This window comes from Dipodomys ordii, unplaced genomic scaffold (assembly GCF_000151885.1).
Source record: "Dipodomys ordii isolate 6190 unplaced genomic scaffold, Dord_2.0 Scaffold34, whole genome shotgun sequence".
NCBI lineage: Eukaryota > Metazoa > Chordata > Mammalia > Rodentia > Heteromyidae > Dipodomys > Dipodomys ordii.
In genome coordinates this window covers 7,223,414-7,239,267 of record NW_012267250.1, presented here as the reverse complement: position 1 = coordinate 7,239,267, position 15,854 = coordinate 7,223,414, and the positions used below count along the sequence as shown (strand labels likewise).

Sequence of the window (15,854 nt, the reverse complement as noted above, 5' to 3'; positions counted from 1 at the left end):
ATACAGTGATGACTATTGTCTTAAAACAAAGTGACTACTATTCTGAGAATATCTGAAGCATTTGAAATAACTATTCCAACACTTCCACACCTGGGAACAGCAGTTACACTGCGCTATGCTATAAACCTTGTTTGGTAAGCTGATAAGCACCAGAGAGAACATGCTCTGGGCTTTCCAGGACAGATTCTGTAGCAGCCCCTCAAATCTCACTGTAGCATAATGGAAGCCATATACAGTAAGTAGAATTAGCATGGCTGTGTTCCGCTGTGTTCCTATAAAACTCTAACACACAGGGTACACACAGGCTGAGCCCATATATAATAGTTGGCTGTCTTTTATATAAAGCTTTACATGTTATGCATAATGCTTCAAATTTTTTTTTTTTTTGCCGGTCATAGGGCCTGAACTCTGGGCCTGGGCGCTGTCCCTCAGCTCTTCAGCTCAAGGCTAGTGCTCTACCACTTGAGCCACAGCACCACTTCCGGCTTTTTCTGCTTATATGGTGCTGAGGAATCGAACCCAGGGCCTCATGCGTACAAGGCAAGCACTCTACCACTGAGCCACCTTCCCAGCCCAATGCTTCAAATTTTTGACTTTGGAGATTTGTTTTTTAGACTCCTCAATTAAAAATCTCTACCACACATTATTCTGTGACTATATTACATGAAAAGAAATAATTCAGAAAAAAATAAAATTCTCTACTATAAATTAGGATATTAAACAAATACTTCGTTCTTAAATAGATTAATTCAGAAACATGAAAAATGAAATATTAGAATTTTTATTCTATGCTATATAAAATATGCATAGATTTAGTACATAATTCGTTTTCCCTTTGGTAAAAGAAAAAGACAATGAGAAAATGGTTTATAAATCTCTCAGTCCCTTTTATAAAAGATTGTTACTGAAACTACCCAGTACTTGCATGTACAGCTATCAACTCTGAATATGTACTAATTACATCTAGGAATTAAGAGTTTACCCAGATATGAGTTCTGGCTGCATTTTTTTTAACGGCACAATTATATCAAGAGAACACTGTGGCTTCCACAGTATTGAAAAGTTTGAAAACAAGTCCCTGCCTCCATAGGGAGGCAAGAATATCCATCAGCATCCAGTATAAAAAAAAACTTCACAGTCTGATTTACCTTTATCAAAGGTAAAATGATTCCCTGCTAAATTTGCATGAAAGATTTTGACCCTCTGTGGTTCTTATGAACACAAAAATTTTCATGACCTTCATATGTTTTACAAATACTAATACAAAATATGTTCAACTGGCAGAAGTCCATGGGCTAAAGAAAAAGGAATTGAATATAAAATGTTTACCAACTTTATCTATTCTGATGTTACAATGTCAGGTATTGAGACCTAATTGGTTTCTTGTGCCCAACCATCCTGAACACAACTCAATCTTCTTTGCGGTTTAGTTTCTCAGTAGCAGCTTTGGGTTGTAGTTTCTTGTTTTGACGTATAAGATCACTTCTCCCAACTTCTATCATCCGTTCTTCCCAAGATTTCATTTCGTTCTCGTAACGAATTTTATCATCCTTAGAAAGTTGATAATAAACCTAAGAAACAATGTTAATTGTTAAATTAATGTTCAGAAAAGAACAATTAATTTGTGGAGTGCTTTTATATACAGCAGACCTTTGGTACTCACGGGTATATGGTTCCAAGTAGACCAGTTTACAGAAAAACAATGAACACTCGGAATGCACAGAGTTCAGAATAATACTGAGAATGCATGTTAATTTTCCCCATAATGCCCCTCAACTTTCTCTAAAGAATAAGACCCCTTCCACAAAAAAAAGAAAGAAAAGAAATAACCAAACCTTTAGGGCTTAGAGGTATGGCCTCAGTTGCTAGAGTGCCAAGATCTCTAGCCAATGAGTAAAAGCATCAGATACTGAGTTTGAGCCCCATCTCAAACCAAAAGAAAAAAGAAAAGAAAAGAGAACAAAGAATATGATCCAAAACACCACCTCCCATGTAAACACACATGGGGCAAATGCATTATAAACAATCAAGGTGAAATAAGTATAGTATATGCAGGAGTAAAACACTATGGTGTAGCTGCTTTGCACAATTAGCAGTTCAGCAAAATGAATATGATGAATCTGAAACATGTTTTGAAGGAAGGGGGTCTGGTGTAAGAGGGGTGGATGAATGAAAAAGGGAGCAGTGGACAAATACAGTTGGAATAGTCATGGGGAAACTTGATATGACTGGTAGGATAGGGGAAGATGGAGGAGGGAAAATGATGACACAGCTGACTCTGATCAGAATGCACTCTATACATAAATGGACATGTTAAATCAGAACTCTCCCAATACAACCATTTTGGAAAAATTAACAGCCACCACATTTCTCTAAGGATGTGCCACCTTTGTAAATCTAAATTTTTTACTTTTTAATCACTTAAGGACATTAAGAGCCCCTCAGGCTTCGGAGGAACACCATAGCTTTTACCTTGCTTTATGAGAGACATTTGCTAGAGTGAAGAGCAGGAAACACTCAGCAGATCACACAATATAAACAAAACTGAAGATAACAGGACTGAAAGCTTATCTACCATATAACTGAGCTGCATCATGGGTGCATAAAATTTTTGGGTTTTGAAATGACTTGATTTTTTTACATAATTTTTAATAAGTTTTTTATTGTGAAAATACTGTATGGGGTTACAATCACATGGCAAGATAATGAGTACATTTCTTATCAAGCATTATTGCCTCCTCCTTTGTTTTCCCCATACCATCCCTTCCTTCCCATTCTCCACAACTACATCCCTCCCCCACGGCGCCCCCCCACCTTGTAAAGTTCGTTTTTTGAATAGCATCTTGTACATCTCATTGTTGCAATGGGTCAAACTGTAGCCCTATTTAAACAATTTTTTTTTCCCTTCCACTCCCCAAATTATACCAACATCAAATACAGTGAAAACAGGGGTTATACCACGAGGGAGGGACATACAAAGCAACAAAAAAATCATATGGTACCTTATAAATAGGTTAGAAACAATAGCAAGAAAGAAAAAACCACTTGTGCCCTTATCTTGGGGTTCATTTCACTTAACATCATCTTATCTGACCTTTTCTGCTTGTCTCAGATATATACTAGCTATTGCAAATATTTTTTTATTTAACTACACTTAGCTAAGCCATAAACAGTAAATCCACGAATATGACAGGATTACTCTGAATAAAAACTGCATAACTACTCTAAGTGCATATGTAATGGGGAATGAAAAAAAAAGTTAAGATCAAAGTAAAATGAGAAAAAGATTAAGTATTAGTGAATTTGTTAAACTTTCAGGGCTTTCTTCAGTAAATGGTGCTGGCAAAGTTGGTTAAAGACCTGTAGAAAAGTAAATCTAGATCTTTTATATATCACCCTGCACCACAATCAACTCCAAATGGATCAAAGCCCTCAAAGTCAAAGTGGACACCCTGAAAACATCACAGGAAGGAATAGGAGAAACTCTAGGGCTCCTTGGCATAGGCCGAAATTTTCTTAATAAAGACCCAGAAACACAACAAATCAAAATCAAGGTTGGACAAATGGGATTGCATGAAACTGCAGAGCTTCTACATGGCAAAGGACATAGCTAGCAAGATCAATAGAAAGCCCACAGATTGGGAGAAGATTATCACTAAGCCATACAACAGACAAGGGCCTCATATTTAAAAAAAATATTTAGAATCCAAAAAATTAATCCTAGCTACTCAGGAGGCTGAGATCTGAGGGCCTGCCCAGGCAGGAAACTCTGTGAGACTCATCTCCAATAAACTGCTCAGAAAACCAGAAGTGGCACTGTGGCTCAAGGGGTAAGGCACTCACCTTGAGCTGAAAAGCTGAGTGATAGTGCACAGGCCCAGAGTTCAAGCCCCATGACAGAACGCCCCCCCCCAAAAAAAAATCCCCCAACAACAAATCCTCAAAGAAACAACTGCCCCATTAATAAGTAGGCTAGAAACTTAAAGAAAGGCTTCAATGAAGAGGAAATAAGAATGGCCAAAAGACACATGAAAAAATGCTCAATTTCTCTGGCCATAAAGAAATGCAAATCAAAACAACATTGAGATTCCACCTCACCCCAGTTAGAATGGCTATAATCAAGAAATCTAATAACAACAGATGCTGGAGGGGATGTGGCCAGAAGGGAACCCTACTGCATTGTTGATGGGAGTGTAAACTTGTACAACTACTTTGGAAAGCAGTATGGAGGATCCTCAAAAAATTCCACATAGAGCTCCCCTATGACCCAGCAATCCCACTTTTGGGCATTTACCCAAATGATCACAAACAAGGCTATACTAAAGCTACCAGCACAACTATGTTTACTGCAGTCTTATTCACCATAGCTAAGATAGGGAACCAATCCAGATGCCCCTCAGTAGATGAATGGATCAAGAAAATGTTGCACACACACACACATACACAGACACAGACACACACACACACACACACACACACACACAAATGGAATTCTATGCCTCCATCAGAAAGAATGACATTGCCCCATTTGTTAGGAAATGGAAAGACTTGGAAAAAATTATATTAAGTGAAGACCCAAAGAAACATAGGTCCTATGGTTTTCATTATTTGCAATAATTAGTACATTGTCTAGGACAAGCAGAAAAGTTCAAAAGCTATGTACATATGACCATACAAGATGATGCTAAATAAACCCCAAGACAGGGACACATAAGAGGTTTTATCTTTTTTGCTGTTGTTTTTAATGTATTTGTAATGTGCTATGTGATTTTTTTGTTTCTTTTGTATGTTCTTCCCCCATGGTATAACCCCTGTTTTCCGGTGCCCTGCATCTTGTATATACATTTTTCTAATTTGGGGAGGGGAAGGGGAATAACAAAATAATGAAATAAAGATACAGGTTGACTCATCGTAACAAGGAGATGTACAAGACACTATGTTGAAAACAAACTTTACAACTTTGGGGTGGAGGAGGGGTGGGAGGGAAGGGATGGTAGGGGAAAAAACTAAAGAGGGAGTAACAATGCTTGATAGGAAATGTACTCATTACCTTCCTCGTATAACTGTAACCCCTCTGTACAGTATCTTTACAATAAAGTATATTAAAAAAGAACTGTACATATTATCTGATTTATATAACTGAACCCCTCTGTACATCACCTTTACAATAACAAGGTTTTTTAAAAATAAAAGGTCTTACAGTGGAAAAAAAAAATTTCCGGACTTGAGGGGTGCAAGGGTGGTAAAGGCAGGGTTGGATGAGCATCTGATGGAGTAGGCACCCCAAGAGTGGCATTTTCAATGGCAAACTGTTTATCAAGAAAGGCCAAACTAGTTTCATACTATGAAAATAATTTTAAAATGAAATTTTTTTAGTACCATTAGGCTTATGACCCTTAAATCAAACCTTGTCCTAATCTATTATTGCACAAACACTGGTTAAAAACACTTGGGACTAAAAAGCTCAATACTTACCTGTTTTTGAAAAGCAGGCATATTTTTCCATTTTTCATTTAAAATCTTCAATTTTTCCTGCAAAGTAATATATGTTTAAATAGCGCATACACAGACTTTGGCAATTCACAGATAATATATGTTAAAAAATTTAATTTTTTTAGTTTATGTAGTTCTGAAGACTCAAACTCAGTGCTTGTACCCTAGGCAAGTATTCTACTAGTAAGTCATATTTCCAGCGCAGAAATTTTTTATTTATTTCAACAACAAAAATTCAAATAAGCCAGGCACTGATGCTGTAACTGTAACTACTCAGGTGTCTGAGATCTGAGGATCACAGTTTGAAGCCAGGAAAGGCCATGAGTCTCTTATCACCAATTAACTACTAGAAATTCAGAAGTGGAGCTGTGGCTCAAGTGGTACAGTGCTAGCCTTAAGCTGACTCAGGGACAGCACCCTCCTGGGTCCTTAGTTCAAGCCCCATGATGGGCAAAAAAAGAAAAAGAAAACAACCTTAAATATCAATAAATAACAGGCAAAGCAGCATAAAACTATTTCTAAACAAATACTATTATGCTGTTAAAATTTACAAAAATGAATTAATAGCCAATATTTATCTCTTTGAATCGGAAATATTAAGATCTGGGTATATCTATATTTTTCTCATAGACTAATTTGAAAAATTGTTCATTCATGTCATTTTGTTTCATTCTAAAATGTGTACCCTAAGTTTTTAGGTATAGGCATAGGAAAAAATACAAATTTCACTTTCCATAGACTTGATTCTTCATCTATAATTTAATAGGATAAAAGGATGTATACTTTTGTTTCCTCTTGAAGCATAAATGTGTGGACAGATTTAAGAAAAAACACCAGGTGCCAGTGGCTCATGCCTGTAATCCTACCTATTCAGGAGGCTGAGATCTGAGGATTGCAGTTCTTTTTTTTTTTTCCTGAGGATTGCAGTTCTAAGGCAGCCCAGGCAGCAAAGTCCCTGGGACATTCATCTCCCATTAACTACCAGAAAACCAGAAATGGCGCTGTGGCTCAAGCTGTAGAGTGCTCGCTCTGAGCTGAAGAGCTCAGGGACAGCACCCAGGCCCAGAGTTCAAGCCCCACAACTGACCAAAAAAAAAAGAGAGAGAGAGAACACTACCAAAACAAAACCAGAAGTGAAAAGCAGGTAGAATAATCACTGAATGAGCTGATAGAGCTAACTGCTAAGGACAATGGGAAAACTTAAAAGCAATTTGATTCACAATGCAGAATACCAAACAATGTAGGCAGTGGCTCAGAGTGTTGTAACATGGAAGTAAAAGGTAAGATGAATTGAAATAATGTTTAAAAGACATGTATGCTGATCGCCAGTGGCTCATACCTGTAAGCCTACAATACCCTAAGTAATTTTCAAATTAAACAAATATCTAAGAAACAAATGTAGCTGTTTACCTTAGAAGATGACTCTGTGGTTTCTGGAAATTTTTCAGCTATAAAAATGTTGTATGCTGAACGAGTTTTTTTGGGTTTTCCAAGAGATGTTAACTCCTGAAGAAACAAAAAGGGTCAGACTAGTTTTGATCTCCATGAGACATAACATTATTTACAGAAACTATTCCCTACTATACATCACAGAATTAAGTAAGAAAATGTTATTGTTTTCATGTAAAGAATATGCTCATCACATCTCAGGGTCAGAGATTTGGAGAGCACTAAATTTTAAAATTTTCAGGAAGCTGGTTGTGATGATCAAACATTAATTCTACTACTTGGGAGGCAGAGACTGGGACATCACAGCTAAAAAGATATTCAAGAGGCTTCTCTCAACCAACGGTGGGGTGCAGTGGTGCATACCTGTTATTCTAGTACAGAGGAAGCACAATGGCTGGGCACAGTAGTGCAAACCTCTCACCCTCAGCAACTCAGAAAAGTAGAACAAGAACAGCAGAAGCAGAAGAACAGCAGCCCAGGCCAGCCCAGGCATAAAACAAGGCCATACCTTAACAATGACAACAAAAATCAGAACAAAAATAGCCTGGAGATGTAGCTCCAGTGGTAGAACACATACCTACTGAGCACAAGGCCTTGACATCAATCTTCAGTATGGACGGAAAAAAATAAAACCATATACATATACAAGTTTTATACATATTGCATTTTCCACAAGTTATTTCCATAGAAAATTGTTTCCTTTACATGTTATTTTCATGATCTCATTAACTGAATAGATGAACATTTACATGGAGTTTAAAGATAAAATATTTTAAGATCCCACTTGGATCCTTACAGACCACACTGTTAAACCTAAGGACTATCTAATAATTTCTCATTCCACTCCTACCCTGAATGTCAACGTTACAATAAATAAATTCCATGTTTACTCCTTAGTAAAAGTTGGGATTTTCTAATATACATGTAGCAATCATCTCCTTCTTCCTGAACTCTTATCACTTAGTATTGAAACTAGTGTAGACTCTAAGTACTTTATTTTTTTTTTTTTAGTCTTAACTATTTTTCTATTGTTTCTAGAATTGCTGCTGAAGATTTCTCTTCTATGTGCTTTGCTTGCAAATTCTAGGTCTGACACTTATCTTGAGATCTCTACACCAGTTGCATTGGGAATCTTTAATGGGGAGGAGATCAAGTCCAGTCAAGAGTATAGATCAGAAGCAGAAACCCCCTATGCTGCCCAGTCCCACTTCTCATCTTCACTACCCTCAGCAGCAGCTGGGTGCATTACAGGGAGGGAAAAGAAAAGAGGGAGATTTTATTCTTGAAAAACCATCTCCATAAACACACTATTTCTCACTATTATTGGCCTTTCTGGCTTCCTTTTACTAACTACCAGCTGCCTTAGATTACCATCACTGACTTGGATGAACTCTCAGCCCTAGTGCTTAAACATTTCTACTTAAAACAGAGTCAGGGAGAGATACCTTGGCATCTCATGTTTAAGGGTGCAATCTACTTTTCCAGGGGAACAGTTTTAACTCTAATGAACATTACCTTTTAAAGTATTCACCAGCAAGACGGCCAACTCGCACCTAACACTGGATAGAAAGTCTAAGATCCATCAAGCCTTGAATGCAGATCAACATTTCAAGCTAGGAACTATAAATTTTGAAACTTGTATTTCTTAACTATTTCTAAAGCTTTCATATTAGTTCTAAGTATATCATATATCTGGAGACATCTGAAAGGATTTCCAAGATAAGCACAATGACAAGCCGTTGTAGTAAGAAAAAATGAGTATCAGATTTCTGCCTAACTCAAGAATGTCTGAACATTCTATATCTTATCTATACATTAGCATTTCAATTACACTCCTTAGTTACAAGAATTTGATTTTTTTTCATAGGAGTGTTTCAATGATACTCACTCTCTTTTTTATTAATGCTTTCCTTTTCAAACGTCTTTGTATGATTTCTTTTTCCAAAGACAGCAACTGACTTGGAGTAAGCTGTTCTTGAATTCTGTTTATTTCTTCTTTGTATATTTTCCAGTCTGCCTTATAAGCATCTTCATATATCTATACATAAAAAACCCAAATGACAAGTCACTAACTGCTGCTAGAAAAATTCAACATAACGTTCCCTGCCAAGGAAAGACAAGTGTATGAACTCAGATAAAGAATGAACCACCAAATGAAAAAGGTACTCAGATATGAGATGCATTTTTCACATACTTATTATTAACCAAGGTGACAGAATAGAAATTAGCCTCCATCTTCAAACTACCACTAACCACTCACTTTCCTCAACCCATTTATATATATGTACACACACACACACACACACACACACACATTTCTCATCATCTGTTTGAACCAGAATGTATGAAGTTCCCTTGTGGACAATAGATGTTAAAAAAAGGATAGGTGGCTGGGTGCCATTGACTAATCCCTGTGATTCTAACGACTCAGGAGGCTGAGATCTGAGGAGACAGGTTCAAAGCCAGCCAGGGCAGGAAAAGTCTGTGAAACTCTTATCTACAATTAAGAACAAAAAGCTGAACATGGAGTTGTGGCTCAAGTGGTAGAGTGCAGCCTTGAGCACACAAAAGCTCTATCTAGGACAGAACAGGCCCAGAATTCAAGCCCCAGTACTTAAAAAAAAAGGACACAACAAGGGTTCCTAACTGGTCAGTAATGCTGAATATTTATATACTTACCTTTTTCTTTGACTCAGGAAGTCCTCTCCATACCTCTGCAATTTGTCTAATTAGTTCTTTATTTTTCACATCTATAAATTAAAGTAAGATGAAAGGATTGTCACAATTTTGTCTCAGGATTAATTTCTAAAATCAGGACAACTGCACAAAACCTTATTAGTTCTCAAGGTAAGTAAATTCTAGACATCTCTAACACCTCTATACACATTTAACATAAGGGCTTAATTTTTTCTTCTCTAAGAGTTCAACACAGTAACTAATTATAACCTTTACTGAACAATGTTAAAAGCTTTAATTACAAGCATGGCCACCAGTCAATACTTGTAATCGCCTCAGGAGGCTGAGATCTGAGGATTTCAGTTTGAAGTCAGGCCAGGTTGGAAAAATCTGAGCTTTATATCCAATTCACTTCCAAAATAGTTGAAAATGGTGCTATGGTTCAAGGACAGCGACCAGACCCTGAGTTCAAGCCTCAATTTCAGCACATGCATACATGTGCATGTGCGCACACCCCCCATTCACACACATTCACGAAGAGCTTTAATGACTGGAGTACAACATAGACTACTATAATCAGTCCTCAGAAATTAACTGCAAAATGCACTGCTTTAAGATTTTTACTTTCAAATTTCATTGAAGCATTTGTTCCATATCTTTCTGGAATTACGCTCATAAAACCTAGCTAAACTGCAGAATATAGTCTGTATTCATATAACACCACCTTGCATCCAATAACAAAAATGTTTTTCAGGAGGGGAGTGTGCTGCAGTCTGAACTGGATGAGGGCCTAGCACTTGCTAAAAAGGCACTCTTAACACTCAAGCTAAGCCCCAGTCCTTTTCATTTTTCTGACAGGGTCTGGCATCTTTTGCCCAACCTACTTGGACCCTAATCTTAACTGATTTCTGCTTCACTAGTAACTAGGATTAAAGATGTGCACAGCCATGCCTGGCAACTATTCTAAAACTAAACCATTTTTTTCACTTCCTTCCTTTTCTTAACCACCACCAATTGTCTCAATTCTTAAGACTAAAAACAAGCAGACAGGTATGTAAGTTTAACTCTAAAAACAAACTCATTTTATAATGTATTTTTCTTATAGATCAGTTGAGATTACCAGTAGTGTAGGTAAAAAGGTTTTAGAAATCCTGGGCAAAGGTTAGCTATAATAACTTAACTATTACTTTCACAATATAACCTAAAATTAAAGGCCCTGCCACCATTGTAGATAGTGAACAGCCAACTTGGAATCATTTTCAGAAACTCAGGAATGATTTTTAGTGAAAATTTTCTTGAAGTTGGCAGTAACTTGAACGGTTTACAGAACTTATTATTTTTCTGTAGCTTTATGAACAATACCCTCATGTAGAAAAATGGCACCTAAACAAGAGATAACATCATTTGTCGGTGGACTCTTTAAGCCAAAGGCAAGTAGGCTTATTTTAAATATCTTCTTCCCAGGGTGCTTTCCACACTGAAAAATACCTTTTTAGCAGTTCTTATTGTATACTTAAAGCATTTCTATTTGATATAAAATGCTAGATTATGAAGAGAAATTATTGTTCCAGCAGCCTCTAAGTACTATGGTAGGATAAAATTTGTAATTTAACTCCTTAGAAGCCTTTTTTATTACATCAGAGAAGGAATACAAGCCACACCCCACATACACCTTCCCCCAACTCCTCACCTGGGTTCTGAGCTCTAAATACTGGTAGCTGTTCTTTAGAAAATCGAAGGTAGGAAGTCATAGGTTTTTTTGGATAACTACTCAAGGTGGATGAAAACCATTTTGGAAAATACACAAAACTACACAGGAAATAAAGAAAGAATACAATCAGTGTCTGGTCTTTAACCTGTCGAGATTCATATACCCATGAACCGAGATTTCCAAATAATTATCGGTCACCAAGATGTCAAACACTTTCACCAAACATTCCGTGGATGGAATCCAATCCGGGACAAGCGAAGGCTGGACAGGGGCTTTTTTTTTCCCCCTTGGAGCTACACCCTCCACCCCTCAAACACTTTTGAGTTTTGTTTTGTTGTTCAGGGAAAAGAGCTTTCCGGAGCTGAACGTCCCAATGTCCTTGCATGCTCAACAAAGACCGAGCAGAGTGGAGGGAAGCAGCTGGATCCCAGCTCTCGGCACCTGCCCTACCCCCTACCCCTCCCTGGAGCCTAGTGGATGGCGGGAAATGGGTGAACCTCGCTCTGGATGGAGGGGGCGGGGAGGAGGGTGATCGGAGACCAGGAGGCCAGGTACGGGACCCCCGGGAAGGACGGAGGCCCGGGGCTCACAAGGCCGAGGTCTGACCGCGGGCTCGGGGCGCGCCGAGCGTGCAGGGCCGCGGCTGCAGGCCCCCGCCCGGCCGGCCGCCCGACCTACCTGAAAGGTGAACACAGGCGACTCCCACAGCCAGTGCACAGCTCCGCTCCGGATCTTCCCAGCACCCTCAGCGCGCCCCACACGCCCCGGAGGAGCGACATGGCGCCGCCGGACCAGACAGCAGCCGGCACCCGACCCCGCAGAACCTCCCCCTCACCAGCGCGGAGCCCCCGCTGGGGCGACCCGAACACGCGTGCAGACGCCCAGGGTTTGTTATCATGCCCGCCACTCGCGAGGCACTATGGGAGCTCAGCTAACATCCGGTCTGGAGACAGGGGAGGCGGAACCGGACGAAAATGACTGGGCGCCGGCGCAGGAGTGCGTTCCCCCGGTGGGCGGAGCTGGAAGGGGGATGTGGCGGGGCGAAGCTGCGCGGAGGTGAAGGGAGGGTGCTGGCCTCCAGGGGGCGCTGCGGAGCCGCCTCTGCCCCCGGCCGCCCGCTTTCTAAAGATGGGCTGGGGCTGAGCCTGCCGGCGGGTGGACCGCGCCTTCTGCCTCCTCCGGAGCCGGGTGGGGCCTTAACAGCGTCTGTGCGGGACCGCCCCTGGGACGCACGTCACAAAGCGGTCATTCAGCGGGCACCGGACAGCCTGGCAGCCCGTCCCAGGCCCGGAGCGCCCCGGCCATGGCGATCACTGTGAGCCTCCAATGTCAGTGGTCTGGGCACGCGGTAGCACTGTCCCTTTGGACTATCCTGTCCATCTCCTGCAGGTCTGCAGGCCGGATCTCCGGCCCTGCTTCAGTTGGAGCTGAGACTTTGGCTAATGAGTTGCCTGCAGAGTCAAGTTCTAGTCCCAGCAGGAAGGTTGTCTTAACCCAGCATGGACCTTTGGTGTCTTTACCTCTTGTGCAGGGAAGGTCTTATCCTCTCTCTGTAAGATGCATTTCCCCCCACCCCCTCCCCCAAATAAAGATGGACCAGTTTTCCCAGCCAAGCCGCAAAGAAGGTGACAAGGATGCCTCGTGATCGGGTGATGTGTTGTAGTTTATGATTTCTGTCATTCCAACACCATTTTCTGAGCAGGCCATCACGCGAAAAAGTTTCAGAAGATCCAAAGTTATCGAAGAGCCCTCAAGGCTGTTAGAGGCCAGTTTATTTTAAAAGATAATTCTCCAGGGAAAGGTAATTTTCTTCCGTTGGGCACCAGTAATCCTTAAAAAACAAAATGGCTAGTGTATTATTGGACTAAGAATCTACTTCCTATCCGTAGCCTTCAAACGTCAGCCCTAAGGAGTTGGGTAGAACTAAGCCTACTTCTTCTTTTAAGTGGTAAACAATGATCACTTCTGTTTTTCTTTGATCTCTGGACAAATGAAGTCCTTTGGGTCAGCTACTTAAACTTCCTATTCAAAGAAGCAACAAGTTTTTTGGTTTTGTTTTTTAATACCCAAACATAATGAAATAAAAAATACAGAATTTCCCATAAAATCTAGTGGCTTAAGTGGTAGAACACTAGCCTTGGAGAGAAAAAAAAAAAAAAGCTCAGCACCAAATCTCTGAGTTCAAGCCCCAGGACCAGCACTAAATAAATACATAAAAATAGAATTTTGGATATTTTAAGAATCCCTTTTGGTATATTTTTTTTCAAGTGCTGCCTTCCTGCTTCAATCAAGGAGCCAATGACTTGATAAATCACTTTAGAATCCCTCTATTCCTACTAACCAACTGATGAATATTGCTGGGTCTGTCAACCTAGTATACATTCCCTTCTCTCGAGCCCCATTGCTTTAGCATTCGGGTCAGGGCAGGAATGTGTTGGTAAACCAGCTCCCCCCAAAGAAAGTCCTATGTGTAGTGTTTGACAAGTTCTATAATGTAGATATTGTCATTAAGATTTATTTGAGGTTACCAGCTTGAAGTCAATGAATCTTAAGTTGGGAAGAAATGAGCAAAACTGGCTCTCCAGGTCAGTACTGGCCAGCTCTCATATGCCACTGGCTCAGGCTCTGCTGTCATGTACCAGATTTACATTAATTTTCCTACTTCCCAGTTTTTATTCCTCCAAACCTACACTTCATTTACAGGGTCAGTCTTTCTAAATGCCAAATCTATTCATTCATTTAGTCATTGAAGATGTACTGAGCACCGATTCTATCCCAGGCAGACAATGATTTCCTTTCTGTACTCAAAACTATCAGTGGCTTCTAATTACCACAGAATCAAGTTCAAAATCTCACGCATGCACACAAGTCTTCTGTGAACTGATTTAAAGACTTTGTTCTTCATATTTAATAGACACATCAAACCACTTCATTTGGCTGTAAGCTTACCAAAGCTTTGGTATGACATGCCAAAATAATTAAAATTAGTAAGGATACAAGCTTAAAAATAATCACCATTTGAGATCACAAATTGTACTTTTACTTGCTTTAAATGTGACCTTGTTAATAACAATCACTCTGACCCAGATTTCTCCCCTCTGTACAATAGGCATATAATGGTTAGTTCTTAGGACAGTTGTAAGTCATATAGCGTACAAAGAGTTCTTAGCACAACTGCTAGCACATAGTCATGAGTCACTAAGTTGCAGCTATTTAACCTTCTGTTTTTCTAACAATTACAACTGGCTTCTAAATTATGGATATAATATGGATTATCTTCCAAAAGAAAAATGAGATTTGTGTCACAGTCCTGTCATTTGCTTTCTGTATTTTCTCTTCCTATTAACCAATGTATAAATATACCAAGTAACCAGAATTGCTCTGCTCTTTGAACTGAATTTGTAACATTTCTTGAATCAGTAAATTTGGAGCATAAACACTAAGCACTGTGGTGGCTAATAAATAAAGCAATAGTTGACAGTTTAAGTTGACAGTTTAGTGTTTTTAGAACATCTGAGAAATAGAAAAAATAAATTATTTTCATGATCATTTGTTCCCAATTTCTAGATAACAGAATGAAGTTCAGATAGCTCAAATTACACAGTTCCAACAGTTAGTTGTGAAAGTGAAAAGTGGATCTTTCAATTCATTTTTCCTTTGTCTTTCCATTTTATCAGATTATTCCTCAGACTTAGTGAATGGATTGGATCATTCCACCCAAGAATGTTCTCCTCTGTGAACTCACATTACTTACTATGACATAACACATACCAACTTCATTTCTGCTCACTTTTAAGTCCCTTTAGCACAGTGTATGTTGTAAATATAACAGTGGATAGACAAGACAGATGGATCAAAGGTGGTGGGCAGTTAAATGGACACAGATGGCAGATAGGTAGGTAGATAGATGAGATTAACATCTGCACAAATTGTTTTCTATAAACTTGGCCTTGTAAAAATAACTTCCTGCTAGAAGTTTCATTTGCCAGTAGAAGCAACTGTTGTTTGTAGACATGAGAACCATGTTCAGCCTTGGAATGTACATACAAAAGGAATGATCTTGCTTAAGTGAAACTTGAACATTGGTAAAACTAGAGATAATAACACCAACAAATAAATGAATTGGTCAGGGACCTGGATAACTTCTTGTTGAGTATGGAGTTAGTTGCATGGCTATTACTCAAATAACAGAAAAAATATTCAAAGGAGAAAGGGGTCTTGCTTTTATAATTATAAATGGTAAATAATTTAGCCAGCACAGGAGCAAATGCCTAGTTGATACAACACAGTATTAAATTCATAAGTAAAATATTTCTGAAAATAAGACCATATTGCAAACAATTCACAGCACCAGCAATTTTACAGCACTGTGATCAGTGCTAGAAGGTGCACAGAGTGATAATATAAAGCCACTGCACAAGAGTTCCTGCTCTGATTTGGTGAACAAGGTATAAACACAAAATTTATAAAAGTATACCCACTTATTAAAAATTAACAACATACAACTGGAATAACTATTCCTTTG

The 15,854-nt window shown here is 39.2% G+C and overlaps 1 protein-coding gene across 1 annotated transcript; it reads right to left on the bottom strand.

Annotated features, from left to right (window-relative positions):
• Positions 1-1,251: 1,251 nt before the first annotated feature.
• Positions 1,252-12,254, bottom strand: Tfam (transcription factor A, mitochondrial). The gene is made up of 7 exons (XM_013017092.1): positions 12,008-12,254; positions 11,309-11,427; positions 9,622-9,692; positions 8,831-8,980; positions 6,904-6,999; positions 5,476-5,532; positions 1,252-1,571 (listed from the first exon to the last, which is right to left on the bottom strand). Exons 1-7 carry the CDS (start codon positions 12,106-12,108, stop codon positions 1,410-1,412), a joined length of 756 nt encoding a protein of 251 aa, XP_012872546.1. The 5' UTR covers positions 12,109-12,254; the 3' UTR covers positions 1,252-1,409.
• Positions 12,255-15,854: the final 3,600 nt, after the last annotated feature.